The sequence below is a fragment of the Aspergillus brasiliensis genome (genome assembly GCF_001889945.1).
Source record: "Aspergillus brasiliensis CBS 101740 unplaced genomic scaffold ASPBRscaffold_27, whole genome shotgun sequence".
NCBI classification, from domain to species: Eukaryota; Fungi; Ascomycota; class Eurotiomycetes; order Eurotiales; family Aspergillaceae; genus Aspergillus; species Aspergillus brasiliensis.
In genome coordinates, this window is record NW_027137468.1 from 13,949 (window position 1) to 31,058 (window position 17,110).

The 17,110-nt window shown below is 55.0% G+C and overlaps 8 protein-coding genes across 8 annotated transcripts; 4 read left to right on the forward strand and 4 right to left on the reverse strand.

Annotated features, from left to right (window-relative positions):
* Positions 1–23: 23 nt before the first annotated feature.
* On the reverse strand, positions 24–1,373 carry ASPBRDRAFT_49403 (uncharacterized protein). The gene has a single exon (XM_067626328.1). The coding sequence runs from the start codon at positions 1,323–1,325 to the stop codon at positions 69–71; it is 1,257 nt and encodes a 418-aa protein (XP_067473105.1). The 5' UTR covers positions 1,326–1,373; the 3' UTR covers positions 24–68.
* A 698-nt stretch (positions 1,374–2,071) lies between these two features.
* ASPBRDRAFT_49404 (uncharacterized protein) lies at positions 2,072–2,641 on the forward strand. The gene has a single exon (XM_067626329.1). It carries the CDS (start codon positions 2,277–2,279, stop codon positions 2,487–2,489), a length of 213 nt encoding a protein of 70 aa, XP_067473106.1. The 5' UTR covers positions 2,072–2,276; the 3' UTR covers positions 2,490–2,641.
* Positions 2,642–2,947: 306 nt separating this feature from the next.
* On the reverse strand, positions 2,948–4,157 carry ASPBRDRAFT_79576 (uncharacterized protein; the record flags this gene model as incomplete). The annotated part of the gene is made up of 5 exons (XM_067629457.1): positions 3,559–4,157; positions 3,401–3,508; positions 3,248–3,344; positions 3,189–3,221; positions 2,948–3,133 (listed from the first exon to the last, which is right to left on the reverse strand). The coding sequence occupies exons 1-5, from the start codon at positions 3,858–3,860 to the stop codon at positions 2,948–2,950; spliced, it is 726 nt and encodes a 241-aa protein (XP_067473107.1). The 5' UTR covers positions 3,861–4,157.
* Positions 4,158–4,656: 499 nt separating this feature from the next.
* On the forward strand, positions 4,657–5,649 carry ASPBRDRAFT_189625 (uncharacterized protein; the record flags this gene model as incomplete). The annotated part of the gene is made up of 1 exon (XM_067620168.1): positions 4,657–5,649. One exon carries the CDS (start codon positions 4,657–4,659, stop codon positions 5,647–5,649), a length of 993 nt encoding a protein of 330 aa, XP_067473108.1.
* A 152-nt stretch (positions 5,650–5,801) lies between these two features.
* On the reverse strand, positions 5,802–9,068 carry ASPBRDRAFT_139274 (uncharacterized protein; the record flags this gene model as incomplete). Its single annotated transcript, XM_067619076.1, has 6 exons — positions 5,802–6,275; positions 6,323–6,526; positions 6,573–6,649; positions 6,701–8,566; positions 8,615–8,687; positions 8,748–9,068. The coding sequence occupies 6 exons, from the start codon at positions 9,066–9,068 to the stop codon at positions 5,802–5,804; spliced, it is 3,015 nt and encodes a 1,004-aa protein (XP_067473109.1).
* Positions 9,069–9,343: 275 nt separating this feature from the next.
* Positions 9,344–11,286, forward strand: ASPBRDRAFT_201460 (nucleobase cation symporter-1 family protein; the record flags this gene model as incomplete). Its single annotated transcript, XM_067621552.1, has 7 exons — positions 9,344–9,473; positions 9,534–9,692; positions 9,757–9,840; positions 9,887–9,892; positions 9,945–10,601; positions 10,652–10,941; positions 10,999–11,286. 7 exons carry the CDS (start codon positions 9,344–9,346, stop codon positions 11,284–11,286), a joined length of 1,614 nt encoding a protein of 537 aa, XP_067473110.1.
* Positions 11,287–12,060: 774 nt separating this feature from the next.
* On the forward strand, positions 12,061–13,786 carry ASPBRDRAFT_139257 (uncharacterized protein; the record flags this gene model as incomplete). The annotated part of the gene is made up of 4 exons (XM_067619075.1): positions 12,061–12,150; positions 12,209–12,355; positions 12,412–12,954; positions 13,013–13,786. The coding sequence occupies 4 exons, from the start codon at positions 12,061–12,063 to the stop codon at positions 13,784–13,786; spliced, it is 1,554 nt and encodes a 517-aa protein (XP_067473111.1).
* A 161-nt stretch (positions 13,787–13,947) lies between these two features.
* ASPBRDRAFT_211892 (uncharacterized protein) lies at positions 13,948–16,307 on the reverse strand (the record flags this gene model as incomplete). The annotated part of the gene is made up of 2 exons (XM_067621942.1): positions 13,948–15,262; positions 15,316–16,307. 2 exons carry the CDS (start codon positions 16,305–16,307, stop codon positions 13,948–13,950), a joined length of 2,307 nt encoding a protein of 768 aa, XP_067473112.1.
* Between the last annotated feature and the right edge of the window lie 803 nt (positions 16,308–17,110).

Sequence of the window (17,110 nt, forward strand, 5' to 3'; positions counted from 1 at the left end):
CATTAGCCCATTACTATACAGACCTTGCTGTGTATACACAGCCACCCTCACCATAGTAGATACCCCCTCTAAAAAGCCGACGAAGTCGTATTCAACGTAACATTCCTCACCGTACACCCCTCCGTCTTATACAGCTGCGCATAGCTTCCATCAAAAATACTCTCCAACCACTTCCACGCCCTCGCATTCCCATTCACCTGCTCCGCCGAATGTCCCCCGATCGTGTTCCGCTCATACAGAATATTCAACCCCAGCCCACAGTACCGCTTAATCACGCGATCGGTATCCTCGATCGGACTGATCTCATCGTGAATCGCCTTGTACGCCAGCACCGGCATCTGCGGGAACCCGTGGTAGCCCATGTATCCGTCTTGGTTTAGGGCCTTTTGTACGACTTCGGCTTGGAAGGTGGCGGTGCCGTTGATGAAGTAGTCGAAGATGTTCTGGTTCGCGTAGAATATTTCTGCCTGCGTTAGAGTGAGGTTCTTGGCGGCGAGGAAGCCTGTGCGGTTGTAGGGACCCGTGGTCTTGAGTTGGCTGAGGAGGAAGTCGTAGGTGGCCGGGTGTTGGCTGGATAGACCGAGGGCGGCGGCGGGGATGAGTCCCGCGCTGAGCGTCGAGGTGACCGTGTTCATGACGCTGGTGACGTTGGGGGTGAGGCCCCCCACGGCCAGACCGGCGATGTTGAGCTCCGGAGCGTATTGGACCTGTAGTTCGGCGGCCCATTCGCTGGCTAGGGCGCCGCCGGAGTAGCCCCAGAGGGCGTATTGGGGGTTCTCGTTCAGACCGAAGCCGGAGGCGAGTACGCTGCGCACGGAGTCGAGGGTGGCGTGGCCGGATTGTACGCCCGCAGTGAAGGAGGCGTTGGGACCTTCGTAGTCCGGCACGTTGACGAACCAGCCGCGCTGCAGGGCGAGGATGATGTCGGAGGGTGGGCTGGAGTATAGGGCGTAGCTGGGACTGGCGTTGACGTCGAAGGAGTCGTAGGCGATCTGGTAGGAGAGCAGGACGCTCTGGTTGATGGCGGCGGAGGCGGCCTCGGGGGGTACCAGCAGGGTGGTTACAGCCCACGAGGGCTGGTATTGACTGTCGGTGGTGCGGTAGAGGATGTTGTAGGCCGCGGAGGCGTTGCCCACGACCACGGTCAGGTTGCCGGGCGCGGGCCGCACGCGCAGGATGGCACCGGGATCCGCCTCCTCGAAGCCCTCGGGCGCGGTGTACCAGGGATCCTGGCTGGGCGGGATGGGCGATGAGCCAGGCGTGGGCAGTGCCGTTGCGCCATGGATCAGGCTGGCGGCCAGTAGCAGCACCGAGGGGACGTACATGGCGGGGAGTGAGGAGAGGAATGGGGGTGCGAGAAGAGAGGGTCGGAGAGAGAAAGAAGCTTTGGGGGTTGGGCAGACCAGCTGCGTATTAATAATGTCTACTATAAGCAAGCTCTGCTTCCTCACCGTTCTGGCAGGCTCCGGATGGAAGGATCCGTGGCTTCGATGGAGAGGGCGAACCCGCCAGTAGGAATCGGGCGGATGAAAGTCAAACCCCAGGCTTGATTCATGCAATCCAACTTCTCAACCAGTGATTATTGGGCATCACGCCCGAGCGGGGATGGACTATGCCGGCTTCAGCTAAGAATCCGGGGCGGGTCTCGCGTGCGATGACGGCACGGGTGGAGCCTAAACAGAACAAGAGCTGACCCAGAGTCTCGCGGATCGCTCGGATGGTCTGCTGCTTGTTCTGCTGCTTGTTCTGCTGCTTGTTCTGCTGCTTGTTGCTGGTGCCTGGTGAAGAGGTCCACTGAATACAAGGTCGATGGTCTTCAATTGGAGTAGAGCTGCCACAGCAGACCAGAGGAGAGGGAACTTGATCCCGAGAAGCTTTTGTCTAGGGCTTGGCTCGGAGTGACGAGGCTGCAGGAACTAGTTTAGTTGGGCTGGTGGCCTGAGGGGAAGCTGCAGCTTATATTAATCACATGCTGTTCACAAACGAGATGCAGAGGCCCAATTAGATATATAGGTGTCAGAATCTAACATCAGACTCAAAGGACAGGTAAGCGACATTCATGTATCTCGTAAAGGAACCCCCAATGGCACAATAGATGAGTTGTCGAGGGATGTTGGGAGACTGTTTCCTCGACCAGCTTGTTATGGCATGATAGAAACTCCGAGACCACTTCAACATGGTTAGCATTAGGCCCCACAGGAGCATCGGCTTCTGCTCGGGGATCGTCGCGATGGGTTCAGCTGGTGAGCGACCGATGAGTCTCCCACTCATTGCCGATGACCGGACAGACCGACCAGGGAATGGTCACCACACGATATATGGAGAAGTCTGTCGCTCCTAGAATTATGATCGAGCACATTGACACAATACATTCGATGCAAAAAAGGACGGGTTGTGTATTTGGGTTGAATTTTGGGTTGAAATGCATCGTACTGGCAGATAATGTTTTGATCAGCCTCCCGAATTACCCTTTTGGGGGCTCACCCTAATCGACTTTGACTTCGGATTTCCCCGCTCGAATTCATCACTTCATCACTCATCACATGTAACTAAGTATCTGACGGACCTCGGCAGCTGGAGTTTTTTCACCTGACTGATATGATGAGGAACTCATTGGTGTAGGTTCGCACCTAGTGGCGGTACATCTCAATAGCTGCAGTGAGACAGTGATTATCCTACAGGCTTTGTTTTTCTTCCGGGGAGTCAGCCCAAGCTATACGATGGGAGCCCTACGCCCGAACACGACAATCCAGACTAAGCTGAGGTTCAGGCGACCAGCCGCTCGTTCAGCGAATCGATATACAGTTGCAGAATGAAAATAGAACGCATAACAGCATAGCCTCTCATACAACGTCATTAATTTTCGTTTACTACATATTGTGAGTCCTTGTTCTTATACAGTACCATAAGATGTTCCCCTACACCGCCATCGTCACCCACTACTAAGCTACCATGGCAACTCCTTCCCATCATACTGATTCAAACCCGGGTTCTCCTCCCAGCCAGGAACATGAATATTCAGAAACCTGCCATTGACTTCCACCCCCCTATCACGGATCATGTCCAAGACGCATTGGACTCCCGTTCCGACCGGAAGATCCGCATGAGCATTCTCTTCGTTTGACTTCAACCACTAATCACGAAGTCAGAACATATTGGATTGACTGGAAGTCAAAAGGGATACTTACACCCGGACTCACACAGAATACAGTGAAGCCCCCCTTTCAAGTTCTTGAGAATATAGCACTGTCAACATGTTCAAGGCCGCCTTCGTGATCTTGTAGGATGGGGCAGGCAGTTCCCGGAAAACAGGCTGCTTTGCTATGGAGCCAACGCTGCTGGAACTGGAGGATATGAGTCAGGCTTGCGCACGGTCGGTTTCTGGTCGAGAGGGTCTTACATATTGACGATCTTCTTCATAGAGCCCTTTCGCAGTAGCGGGAGGAAATTCTGGGTGATGATATGAGGACCGGTCACGTTAACGCGGAAGGTGTCTTCCAGATCTGACCTGGTGGATGTCAGCCTCCATCAGAGTTTGATGCCAGGGATGAAACTGACATGTCCTGGAGCGAACCCCAGCCCACAATGCCGGTGTTGTTAATGAGCACATCCAATCCCTTGTCGCCCAGGATACTCTCTACGGTCTGGGCGGCCTTCTGGATAGACTCCGGGACGGTAACATCCAAAGGAACTAGCACGATCCGGCCGGGATGCCGATCTGCCAGGTCCTGCAGGGGGACATTGACCGATCGGGAGGTGGCGATGATGGTCCTGACTTCTGAGGGAGGTTTTTCTGATAGTTGTCGCACCAGTTCAAAGCCAATGCCACGAGTGCTGCCGGTAACTAGGTAGGATGCCATGATAGTATTGTGATACAGCTGGATCGCTTGGTGAGAAGAACTTGGATTTGAGAGCTCGAATATATACAGGCCCAATATATGTCCTCTCGCCCATTGGAACTCCCTATCTCCATTCTATCACCTCTTGTCGTGCTTGTCTCCGTTTCCTCCGTATAGCAGCCATACTCGTATCCCCGTCTTGTGCCACTACTCGGAGTTAGTGACCTGTGCCATTATATCCGGGACATTAAGTTTTCGATGATGGAGATAAGAATGTAATCTCCGAACAGACTGTTCTCTGCCAGTAGCAGAACTCTGCCGCAGGAAGTATACATCGCAGCCAGAGGCATCATGAATGAACGCAGGTCTTCTTATACCTCTTCTTCCTTTATCGTGTTTACCTTCATCCGGTTCTCCCCGTCGATTCCCGCAGGATCGGGCGCCTGATCGGTTTCCCCTTTTGGGTGAAGCCGCTCGCGGAATCAGCCCGGCGTTAAAGCTAATCCTGGTTGAGTTAGCGTAGATAGTCGATACCGATTATTGGTTATTTTCAAAGCCGGCGACAGAACAAGCACGCATTATATCACCAGGTTGACAATAACCAACTTGATAATGACTAGAACTTACCGCTACAAACGTCTAATTCTATGGTATCATCGCACTGAGCAGCCCCATCTTGAGTCTCCACATTCTGGCGATGGATCAAAGTGGCTTATGGGAATGGCTATAAAGAGTAGACCATGCAACATAGCTGAGAGTCGTCAAACCCACTCTTCCAACCCCAGACCTATAGAACTAGCATACAAGAGTAGTAACCATGAGTCGCCACTACGAAGCAGTGCACCAATCGCCCAAAGGCGCAGGCGATGCACGCCCAACAGCTCTTCAAATAATCCGAGACGAACACCTCGAGGACCAATGGTCCAATAAAGTCATCCTCATCACCGGCTGTTCATCGGGACTGGGTGTCCATACCGCGCGAGCACTATACACCACCGGCGCGACACTCTACCTGACTGCCCGTGACCTCGACCGGGCGAAACGAGCACTCGGTGATATATTCAACAGTCCACGCGTGCACCTCTTGCATCTCGATCTCAATTCTCTAGCTTCCGTGCGTGCCTGCGTTAAGGAATTCCAGGCAAAATCCCCGCGTCTGAATATCCTCATCGCCAACGCCGGAGTCATGGGCTGTCCGGAAGGACGCACAGAAGAAGGCTTCGAGACGCAGTTTGGAACTAACCATCTGGCGCATTTTCTTCTATTTCATCTCCTGCGTCGTGTGATGTTGGCATCTTCCTCGCCTGTATTTCACTCACGCGTGGTGTTGCTGTCTTCTGGCTCGCATCGCTTCGGCGCGGTCAACTTTGACAATTTGACCTGGGAGGGCGAGTTTGATACGTGGATGGCTTATGCACAGAGCAAGACGGCCAATATCTGGACAGCTAATGAGATTGAGCGGCGGTACGGTGGGCATGGTCTGCATGCAGTTAGTTTGCATCCCGGGACTATTGCTACGGACTTGTTGCGACATGTGTCGGATGACCAGATGGCGAGTTGGACTGCGGATAAGGAGTTGGAACGGTATTGGAAGACCCCTGAGCAGGGAGCTGCTACGACGGTCTGGGCGGCGGTGAGCTCGGAGATGGAAGGGAGGGGAGGGGTGTATTTGGAGAATTGTGCGGTGGCGAATGAATGGGTACCAGCGGCTGGGCCGTGGGGGCCAGGCTATGCGAAATGGGCGTATAGTCCGGAGAGTGAGGCGAGATTGTGGAAGGTATCATTGGAGTTGTTGGGGTTGAAGGAGTAGGATTGGCTAGGCTGATAGACTAACACTGCGGCTTTCATGTATGTACGGAGATATGCATTCATGCAGAAACAATTCGTTCTAGAATAGAATGATACGACTATCGTGCAGGTCCAATTCAGTCTGAGAACGAGTATCGTTCACAGTACCGATCATCACTGGTTAAACTCCGCAATAACACTGCGCGGTGCCTGATACGGACCCAGACTCGTCCATTCCATATCCAATCCAAAGCCCTGGGGTCCTCCAACACGCAGTCCTCGCTCATCTCCTGTCCACAGCGGATGTGCCGCCATGCCGATGACATTCACGCGCAGCCCATACCGCAGCTCCTGCGACCCAATTGCCTCGCCATCTTGGCCGAGCACCGAGATGAGATCGGGCACGGTGCAGATAACCTCCTCGGACGTGGGATTGGCCGGGTTGATATAAGCCGCGTACAGGAATTCATTCTGAAACGGGATCACCAAGTGACGCGTCTCTGCTGAGACGTGGTTGTCCGTGTTCTCTTTCTCTTCCCCGGATAAGGGCGCAATTGTGCACTGGCCGACTGTGTATCCGCGGCTGACATCTCGCTTCACGTCAATGATCTTGCCGCTGTAGAGTAGCTTGCCGGGTGTGGTTCCAAACTGTGGACACGTTAGTTAGACTTGGGTTGGTGCAGGGTAGTACATACAATGGCGTTGATGATATCAGCCTTGGACCGGCGGGCGCGATGGATAGCGCGACCAAGATACCAGGCTTGAGAGACTGTGTTGGGGATGCAGTATTTCTTGACAATGTCAAAGGTCAAGGGTACGGCAGCGACAGCAGTGGAGATGCCGAGATTCACACACTGACATCGAAGCAGTTCCTCGACCCGACGGTTGGATTCGGCTTTCTACAGGGATCAGCTAAGAACGGTAGATAATTGAGAAGAGTCATACCAGAACCACTCCAACGTTACCTTTGGCGTCCGCAACCACACACGGGGTTATTGGGTGACCATAGACATAAGGTGTCCCTAAACTTGGTATTAGTTCCAGCAGACGCTAGATAGGGGATGGGTTTCTACCGTGCTCCATGGTGGGATAGGCGCGCCCCATGAGATCACCGTCGAGAACCGGGATGTCGTAGTAGGCGCTGGTGGGAAACGTGGACATGCCGTTCCCTCCGCCAATCTCGTCGGCAATAATCCCTTCGAAATGCGTATATCCCGACAGACGAACGGCGTGGTCGATCGCAGTCGTAAGCTCTATCTTGGCCGGGATCCGTTCCCCGGACACACTGGGAGCGCCATACCACGACCCAAACACGCAGACACCCGAGTCGTTCATGCGGTCTGGAGACACCACCCGCATACGTCCCTTTGCCTCGGAGCTCTGCAGCCAGTCGAGACATTGCAGGTACTGCAGATAAGACGGCCCTCCACCACCGGTGCCTAACACACCGGTCCCGGTCGCGATGAATTCCAGGTCGACGGCAGAGAGGTACCAGACGTGGTCTGTCACCTCAGGAACATAGGTGTCGAGATTGATAGAGGCACTGTGTTTGGTGCTAATCAAGGATGGAGGAGTGCTGCCGCTTGCTGCTGTCACAACGGTGGATGTTTCCTCAAGGGGCAGATCATTGTCATCGGTTGACATCCACGATACGAGATTTTCGACTGCAGATTCACTGCCAGGAGCGGGAGTGGCAAGCTTGCCAACGGCTTTTACAATAAGCCGGACGGCCTTGTTCGTGACATACTGCAGGGGGATCTTGTCCACCTCCACAACACGTACATCATCCTTATCAGCCCCCCGTGTGACGGCGGCCTGCAGTGCTTGCTGCTTTGCTGCTTCCACCACGGCTGCCTCGTCGCGACCCTCCAGGATCTCAATAACATCCACCTCCCCAGACACTTTGGCGATGGCAGCCCCAACCGCGTTGGCAGAGTCATAGTGAGGAGGAAGAATACACTCGGAGACGCCCTCAAGTGTGTCCATATACACGATGGAGCCACCCCCGACCAGCAAGAGGGTGACAGGTTGGTCAGAAACTTTCATCTCGTCGATAGCACGCTCGAGTATCTTCTTTATGCCCGCGCGCGCTTTCGCAATAACGGGGGCCGAAAGGTGCTGTACCTGAGAGGGCTCTCCCAGCTCAGCCTTGCCAGACGCGACAACAATATCCGTCGATGTCATGGTATCGCCACCAAAAACGAGGGCGTCCTGTGTCAAACGGTATCCGACCGAGTCTGGTCCAACACTAACGCTGTCTTCAGCATCGATGTGGATGCGACTCCCTCCTCCCAGTCCCACTGAAAGCACCTCGGGGATAGGAAAGGCCGTACGGACTCCACCGACTTCGACAAAGTTGGGCGCCTTGCGTGGGAACCCGGATGGCAACAGAGCACAAACATCGGTGGTTGTGCCTCCCACATCGATCACTAGTACCTGAGTGTCAGTGTTGCCGATGCTGCTGTTGCTTTTGCTCCGCTGGTCTAGACCGGCCAGATACGCCGCCCCCGTCAGACTGTTCGTCGGCCCACTGGCAAAGGTCTGGATCGGTCGCTCTGCGGCCATGGCAGCGCTCGTCAGGGTGCCATCATTCTGAGTGAGAAACAATGGACACTCGAGTTCCAGGTCCTTCATGGCTTGGCAAAACGCTCGAATGGTCTTCTTTGCTAAAGCTAGAATGGAGGCATTGAGGATCGTCGCATTCTCCCGTTCCAACAGGCCAACGCTGCCAATGTCGGCAGAACACACCACTGATAAGTTGGGGTTCTGTTGTAACATCAATTTTTTGCACGCTGCCTCGTTTGCGCCTCGGTGATCGAGGGGAGAGAACACCCCGACGAGCGCGACGGTCGTGATTCCGGCCTTCTGGATCTCCGACACGGCATTTTCTATCTGTTGAGGGCAGATGGGTGAAATTTCCGTACCATCGATTTCGAGGCCTGGGTATGAATTAGCATCATTCTAAACACTGGAACCAATGCAGATACCCCCGCCTAGATAGAAAACCGGTCCTCCGATAATCTCACGTAGTCGCGGTGGAAAGTCGGAGAATGGAGGGACCTAAATTACCTTCAGCGACAAATTACATGGAAATTTTGAGGCTTGTCAGGGGACGAATACTGCTCGAGTGTATGGACCGCACAGACGAACCACGGCGACCCGACTGAGTCGACCGGGGTCGGCCTCCACGACGGCGTTGACAAAGTGCGTCGTGCCGATGGCCACGCTGCGCACCTCGTGGGCGGGAATCTGCGCCTTGGCGAGGACATCGACGATGGCCGTGCAGATACCAGAAGTTACATCGGCAGTGGTGGGCGTTTTGCTGGAAGCACACACGCCCCTCTGTCGATCTTGTTCATGGGGAGTCACGGATGCCGCGTTGAGAATAGCAGCATCGGTATTGGTGCCACCCACATCGACGCCGATTCGATAAAATGCCATCTTCACAGGCTAATAGTTGATAAGAGAACAGATAGGCGTTCTGGCCGGGAGTCAACCGGCATTTGTACCTGTGCCACATGCGCCCTCACCTTCTGCAGTCAAATCAGCATCAGGCTAGAGGCTAACCCCGCTTCCTCTGATGTCTCTCATTCCTTGGCTAATGCCGGCCGAGATAACGTCTTATCACCCAAACTGCCGAGTATATCTTTGTCTGGCTCAGGAGGAAGTCGTGGCTTCATGTGTTCATCGCCTGTGGTTTGACATTCCAGCTCGCCATGACATTACTTCAATGGCTCGAGGTGCCTCAGGAAGGAGAGACCATCCCCGACCGATGGATCAATAGTGACATCGAACCCATTCAGGCGGATCGCCGCCGCTGGGGGTTCTGGACCTTCAACAATTACTGTCAGGGACCACCTTTGTATGTTGTTTTGCAGGGCTAGCTAACAGGGGTATCATGCGCAGGGATCCTCATCAACTCCAACATCTCTACGTACATGACCGGGAGCTCATTGATCGCCCTGGGACTGTCGTGGTGGCAGGCGATCGTCGCTATTGTAGTCGGGAATATCCTGGCGGCCATCTTCATCGTCCTCAACTCTCTGCCCGGGGCCTATTATCATTGTAAGCTTTTGACGGACCTGACAGGTGATGCATATATCGTCGTACTGACGGACATCATCGCCAGTGGGATTTCCCGTTGTGAATCGATATGTCTGGGGCATGTATGGCAGCCAATTTGTCATCTGGAACCGCATCTTTCTCTCTCTCAGTAAGTTCCCTGTAAACGTCTGCAGCACTCGTACTGATAGGTCCAGTCTGGTGTAAGTCATATAGGTACTCACACCTGGGAATAAGGATTAACTGTCAACGCAGATGCCTTTCAGGCCTGGATCGGGGGTGAATGTGTCTATGTCTGCCTACAGGCCATCTGGCCCTCGCTGGAGAAGCGCATCCCCAACCATATGCCGGCCGACACCGGCATGACGACCGCCGAGTTCGTGGGATACATCATCTTCATGGTCCTCTCGCTGCCGGTGATCTATGTGCGACCGCATAAACTGCAGCGAATGTTCTACATCTCTGCCGCCATTGTCATTGTGTTCGAATTCGTGCTCCTTATTTGGTCACTAGCCACCATGGGTCCCGACGGCTTCGGTAACACGCTGTCTTCCGGATCGCATGCCTCGGGGTGGATGATCGCATATGGGATTATCAGCACGATCGGCAGCATCTGCGCCGGGATTCTAAACCAGAACGATTACGCTCGGTTTGCACGACGCCCCCGAGATGCCATCTACGGCCAAATCTTCAGCGCGGCACTCTTCGCCATTATCTGCGGCGTCATTGGCATTCTCGTCACGGCAGCCACCCAGGAACGCTACGGAGAAGCCTACTGGAACCTTCCTAAGCTGCTGGGCGCCGTTATTGAGACGGGGGGTTCCCGATCGCGCGCGGCAGGCTTCTTCGGAGGGATCGCACTGATCATCTCGCAAATGGGGGTCAATGTACCGGGCAATGCCCTTTCGGGAGGTGGGTAGATGATCTGTAGACAGTCCTTGGATAGATATTGACGAAGCTAGGATTCGATCTGGCGGCGACCTTCCCCAGGTACATCAACATCCGTCGGGGCGCGTACTTGACGGCACTGGTCTCCATTGCCGCGAATCCGTGGAGGTTGGTCAACACGGCGACGGTGTTTATCACCGTCCTGAGCAGCTACTCAGTGTTCATGGCGCCCATGATCGGGCTGATGATTGGCTCGTACCTGTGCGTGCACCGCTGCAAGATCAAGGTCCCGGACCTGTTTGCGGGAGACGCGCGCAGCATCTACTGGTATACATTTGGGGTCAATTGGCGGGCCATTGTCGCAGTTAGTCTTTCTTTAGTAAAACCCTACTTCTCCGTTTGGTGGACTGACATCTGGCAGTGGATCTGTGGGACGGTCCCATCGCTTCCCGGCTTTGTCGCCTACGTCAACTCGGCCATCCATGTTCCGGCCGGATTGATGCATCTCTACTACATCTGCTTCCTCAGTGGTGCGTTGATTGCTGGCAGCGTATTTGTGGCGCTGCATTATGTCTTTCCCGACCAACGGGTGCGAATGTTTCTCGCGTCGGCGCCGACAGCTCGGATTTTGATGGAGGAATACCGGGACCAGCCGATTTCAGTCGCAGTGATCCATGGAGGGTCTCCAAAGGGTGTGGAGGATGACTGAGAGATGGACATGCGGAGACCGTCTAGTCAACGGATGGTATGCTGGAATTTATTTAATGGAGAGATCGCAATTTGGAGGACGAGTCTTGGACACTTGGAATATCATGTGTTACTAGCTAGAACACTCCTGGCAAGGTTTTTCAGAATTGATCTCACACCCTACTGGAGTCACGAGTTGACCTCAATATATATATTTACACCCTGGCGAACTAGAAGTTCAGACTATTGCAGCGATTAATAGTCAATAGTAGCTTCGGCGGCATTGCGACTTCTCAGTACTATTCGACCGCCAACTTATTGTCCTGAATTTCTAGCCATGATGTTTAGCTAGCACCATCGTACGATGGTCGATAACATCGAATCCATTCATTGGAATGAATGATGGATTCTGGTCCGTTCACCGTCCCCACTGCGGCGGGCAATAAATTCATCCCGACGCGGCAATGGGCCAATACCCCTTAAGATGCAGGGTCTGATCCAGACCGAGCTGTGGGTTTCGATGATATCGCGTATCAACAGCAGCTTCTAGATAGATAAATAAATAGTCTAGCTTCGATAAAATTAACTGTGCGCCAATCGACCAATCCGAAACCGCAGCTGCAGCGGAAATCCTTACCGGGATCGGTTTAACGCCAAAGGATGACGCGTTCGGGAATGGATCGACAGGCGAAATTTGAAGCCGACGAAAACCTCTTCAGGACCGTGGGGGACGCCCTGAACCTGTTGAACCTCCTCTAGGTTTTCCACTAGATATACTCCTTCCAAGGCAGTCAGAATGAAGGAGGACGGGATTCAAGCACGCAATGAGGGATCTCCGGGGGTCGTGCTGGTGCCTCGACCCAGTTCCCATCCCCAGGACCCGCTCGTAAGCACTTAGCCCCTAGACACCTTTGGCCCAGCATGGCATTGCTGACAGCGTGAAGAATTGGCCGTATCGTCGGAAACAAATCATCCTGGCCACTCTCTGTCTGGCTTCCTTCTCGGGGGCTATCGCTCCCCTGTCTGGCCAACTGAACCTGGCCCAACAGGCCAAGCTCTATGGGAAATCTAGCGTACAAGAGTCCTATGCCGTATGTGAACTATCTTTACCCCCACTCTGCTGGGATGATGCCTGACAGCTGTATAGAACTCCGCCGCATTGGCCGGCATGGCCTTCGGGCCCTTCTTCTTCGCCCCCGTCGCCCACCGGTTAGGTCGCAGCTCCGTCATCTTCTGGTGCATTCTCTGCACCCTCGTCTGTCAGATTTGGGGCGCCGTCATGACCCATTCAGATGATTACATCCCCTACATCATCTCCCGCCTGTTCGCTGGATTCTTCGGCGCGGTGCCCACCGTGCTGGGTCCGCGCGTCATCACCGATCTGCTCTTCCTGCATCAGCGCGGTCGCGCCTTCATGGCTCTGCATATGGCCTTCCTGTTTGGCACCATCGCCGGCCCGACCTTCTCGGCCTTTATCTCGGCGAATGCCTTCTTCCCGGTGGAGTTCTGGTGGACTGTTGGTCTACTGGGTGCTACCGCTATTCTCATCTTCTTCTTCCTCGAGGAGACTGGTTATGACCGCGAGAACCCCGATCGGAATCCTGCTATCCCGACTAACTGGCTGGCCAACCGCTGGGCTACATTCTTCTTCGGCCAGCGCGTGGTGCAGCCCACCACCTGGTCGGTTACCGTGAGTCCCCCCCTGAGAGTATAGTAGCCATGGGTTCTGCTATTCTGACCATTTCTAGATGAAAATCGCCATAGCGCCCGTCCTGATCGGCATCTGCCCCGTCACACTCATCATGGGCACCTTCACTCTGATCTCCTTCGGCTTCTACGTCGGCATGAACGCCCTCGTGCCGGTATGGCTACAACGAACACCCGAAGAAGGGGGGTACGGCTTCTCGCTGAAGCAAAACGCGGCCTTCACCTTCTGCCACTGGATCGGCATCCTCGTCGTCCAGATCGTGGGGCACTACTACAACGACCGACTCCCGCTGGCATTAGCCCGACGCTTCAACCACGGCGCATGGAAGCCCGAGTATCGGCTGCAGGTACTCTGGATCCCGAGTTTGATTCTCAACCCTATCGGATTGGGCTTGTTTGGCGCGACTCTCCAGTACCATTTGCATTATATGGTGCTGGCGTTAGCCGTGTTCATCGTGACCATCGGGTCGTTGGCTAGTGTGCCCGTCACGGTCAACTACGTTGTGGAATGCTTCACGCGGTATCCGGCGGAGGCGGGAATTGTGATTGGTGCGTACCGGATTGTCTATGGTTTGACGATCAGCTTCTATATTGACCCGTGGGTGGCCGCTGTGGATGTCGGCTGGGTGTATGGCATGATGGCGTTTTTTGCCATCTTCTCGTTCTTGTTCGTCATGCTGCTCATGTGGAAGGGTCATGCTATTCGTCAATGGCAGCTGGCGAGTGTGGCGAGTAGTGAGGAGGGTGTGCAGGTTGAGGATGGGAGTAGTGTGAAGGGCACGGTGGAACATCATGGAGAGGAGGTGAAGGTTTGATACCATACAGTTTCTGTATATGATAATTCGCACGTGTGGTGCGGAATCGTAATGTATTTATCTAATAGTTACCGATACATATTCTATCGTCTATATCTATATCTATATCATCTTCTAAAAGAATCCAACCGGGTACACTCTTATACACTAAACAAAAGCACTCAAGCATGCAACACCGTCCCATTCTCCCTCCTGACAAACTCCAAAAACACATCCAACTCCGCACTCGACGCCCCATCCACCACAAACACCGCAGGCTTCCCAAACGGCGCCGGCACCTGTACCGTCTGTCCCGCACGGTAAGTCACTCCCGTCCACACATGAGTATACGTGCGATTAGCCCCGTAGCCAGGGAAATACACCTCCACAGACTTATGTCCCTCATCCATCACCGGCGCCACATACAGATCCCGTCCCAGGAAGAAGCTCTCATAGCTGATCTGTCGCGCACGCAGATCCTCCGGGTGATACAGCACGGGCATCCGCAGCAAGGGCCATCCGCGCCGCTGGCTCTCCGTGTTGAGGATGCGGCGGCGGTAAGGGCCCAGACTGCGGAAGAGACGGGCGTTGTAGGCGAAGTAGGCGTATGTGGTGGCGTTGCTGTAGAATTGGGCGTTTACGCTGGGGACGTTGCCCTCGTGCGATCGGAACACGGCGCTGGAGATGGCGGCTAGTTCGCCCCAGCGGCCGAGGAGTTCGGCGGATCGGGGGATGGCTCCGGAGGAGTTGCTGGTGGTGGCTGGGGGCGCGAAGACGGTGGTGTAGCCGCCGATGTCGCTGTGGCTGTGGGCGTAGCCGGACATGCCCATTTGGCCTTGGATGGTGACTACGGATTTGATGCCGTCGTTGCGGGTCCAGAGCGTGGCTTGGTCGCCGACCCAGAAGAGGTTTATGTGGCGGTTGGCGCCCATGGAGGCGGAGCGGTGAAAGGTGACCATCTCGTGGAAGAGAGGCATCTCAGCGGCTACGGAGCGTTGGTAGGCTGCCCAGTCGCGCGGGTACTGGTTGTGGTAGAAGAAGGCGCTGGTGGAGATGTTGGCCAGCGAGGTGTCGGGCGTGATGGGCGTGTACTCGCCAAAGTCCCACATGCAGCCGGAGATGTTGGCGCTCCAGACCTGCGTGCGAAGGACGTCGGCGAACCAGGCGCGAGTGTCTGCGTTGGTGAGGTCCAGGATGCCGGCGTCGATGCCCTTGCCGCTGGAGATGATGGCCGTGGAGTTGGTGGTGGTGTTCTGGACCATGTAGTGGTGCTGGCTGGCCTCCTGGAAGAGGTTGCGGCGATAGCCATCCGACTTGCTGCTGACGTTGGCCAGGAAGGGGTTCACGTAGGCGAGGGTGCGCACGCCGTGCTGGTCGCGTAGCGTCTGCACAAACTCGGCCCACGTGGGATACAGCGAGGTGTCTGGCTCCCAGTTCCACCATAAACGCGAGATGTTCATGTTGCCATAGGGGGCTGACTGCAGATGTGTGCCAGACCTGTGGTGCGTTAGTGTTGATGAGCTCGGGGTAGGAGGATGGTGGCTACTGACCAATCTTGCAACCACACGCCAGCGACGGGGCAGTTGTGCTCAAAGCCTTGCTTGACGATGCGATTGACCTTTTCCTGTCCGCCCTGAATGCCCAGCAGCGCGCCGTGGTCCACCCACTCGGGGAGGGCCGGCATGCGACCGGTGTACTCGGTGAGCATGGTGATGGCGTCCAGCATGGTATCCGCCTGCATCAGATGGCCATGCACCGAGAGGCTATCGTAGCGCACCGTGACGGCATCCGGGCGCTGGAAGTCGAAGACGGCATAGGCCGTGTCATCCTCGTCGAGGTAGAAGACGCGACCGTCGGAGCTGATGTACTGAGGGATGGCCGTGTAGGTGGTGTACTGATCACCGCCGCTGAAGAAGCCCTGCGAATCCTCAATGGCCGTGTAGGGCTGGTCACCCCGTCCGACCCCCTGCTCGCGGGAGAAGATCGGGATGGACTGGTTCTTCATCGAGGCGAAGGAGGCCTGCGCGCCCAGTCCGTAAAAGTCCTCCAGCGCGTGCGACGCGAAGGTGAGATACAGACGGTCGACAGACGCGCTAGCATTCGTGTCTGGCTCAACGGTGGCTTCGAACGCAACACGATCCGAAAGGGTCTCAGGCACCCAGAAGTTCACGGCATATGCAACATCCTCTCCTCCACAGTCCAGCAGATAACCCCGAACAGATACCTGGTGCCTCACGCTGTCGCGACGAGGAATACCTGCTAGCTGGGTAATATTCTGGCCCCGGCATCGTGCCTGGTCCACGTTGGTGATGTTGAAGTTGCCGCTATCTTCGACAATCTGGTCCTTTCCACCGCTGGCAATGAGGAAGGGTTCACCGGGCAGGGTTGAGAAGATGGTCTGGTTGTCTTGATGGATGGAGATCTGCTGTTGGCTTGCCTGGTAGGACAGCTCCAGTCCGCTGCCCAGCGGCCAGACTGACCGGGCCTGTCCCAATGAGGGGAGGACAGCCAGCGCCAGAGCTCCCAGGTAGGTTGACGGCATCTTGGGCGGGAGTTTCGATCCTGTCACGATGCTGGCATCTCAGGATTCAGTCCAGCTTTATAGCTGGGCCTCCACACGTCTGAATCGGTAGGTGCCCCATTGGCACTGCGAGCCTCCACCGGGTTAAATGAATATGCACAAGACAACAATCGCTTGGTCGTGAAAGTCTCCTATCTGGGACAGACAAGAATTCCTTGTGGTGCAAGACTCGGCTCAGCTGCCCTGTGGGAGGGAAAGTGACAAGGTGTGTAGGAGCAAAGCCAACCCTACGGAGATTTCCCGAGTCTGGGGCAGGCAGTGGACCCTTCGGCAAAGCTGGCCGAGATGCGTGAAAGACATTCGATCGTGGTTAGTCACGGAAGGAGGCATCGGAAGTGCCCACGAAAACCAGCCTGCCGATTCCTACCCGAAAGAGGTGAGTGTCCACTCTCTGGGGAATCTGGAGAGACTCCCGACGCCAATGACGCTCTTCAACGGCAATTGTCTTCCCCACAAAGTCTACTGGGGTTGATCAACTCGGCTAATGAGGTCATCATTCTTGAATTGAAGCAGGACTTGCGGATTTCTATTCTGCCGCACATCTCAGTCCTACTCATCTGTCACGGATTCCCGAATACCCGCCAATCACTTTATCCCCGACTGCCCTGATCAGACCATAACTCGGGTTCCCATGCTGCGAGGTCAGTTTAATGAGTATTATGCTTGTTAGATAACAACCAGACTAGTTACTAGTCAATTAACCTAAGGAGTGGTCGCCAGCAGTCTCCGAAGATTTCCGTTGCACACTTTCCGAATTGTCACGC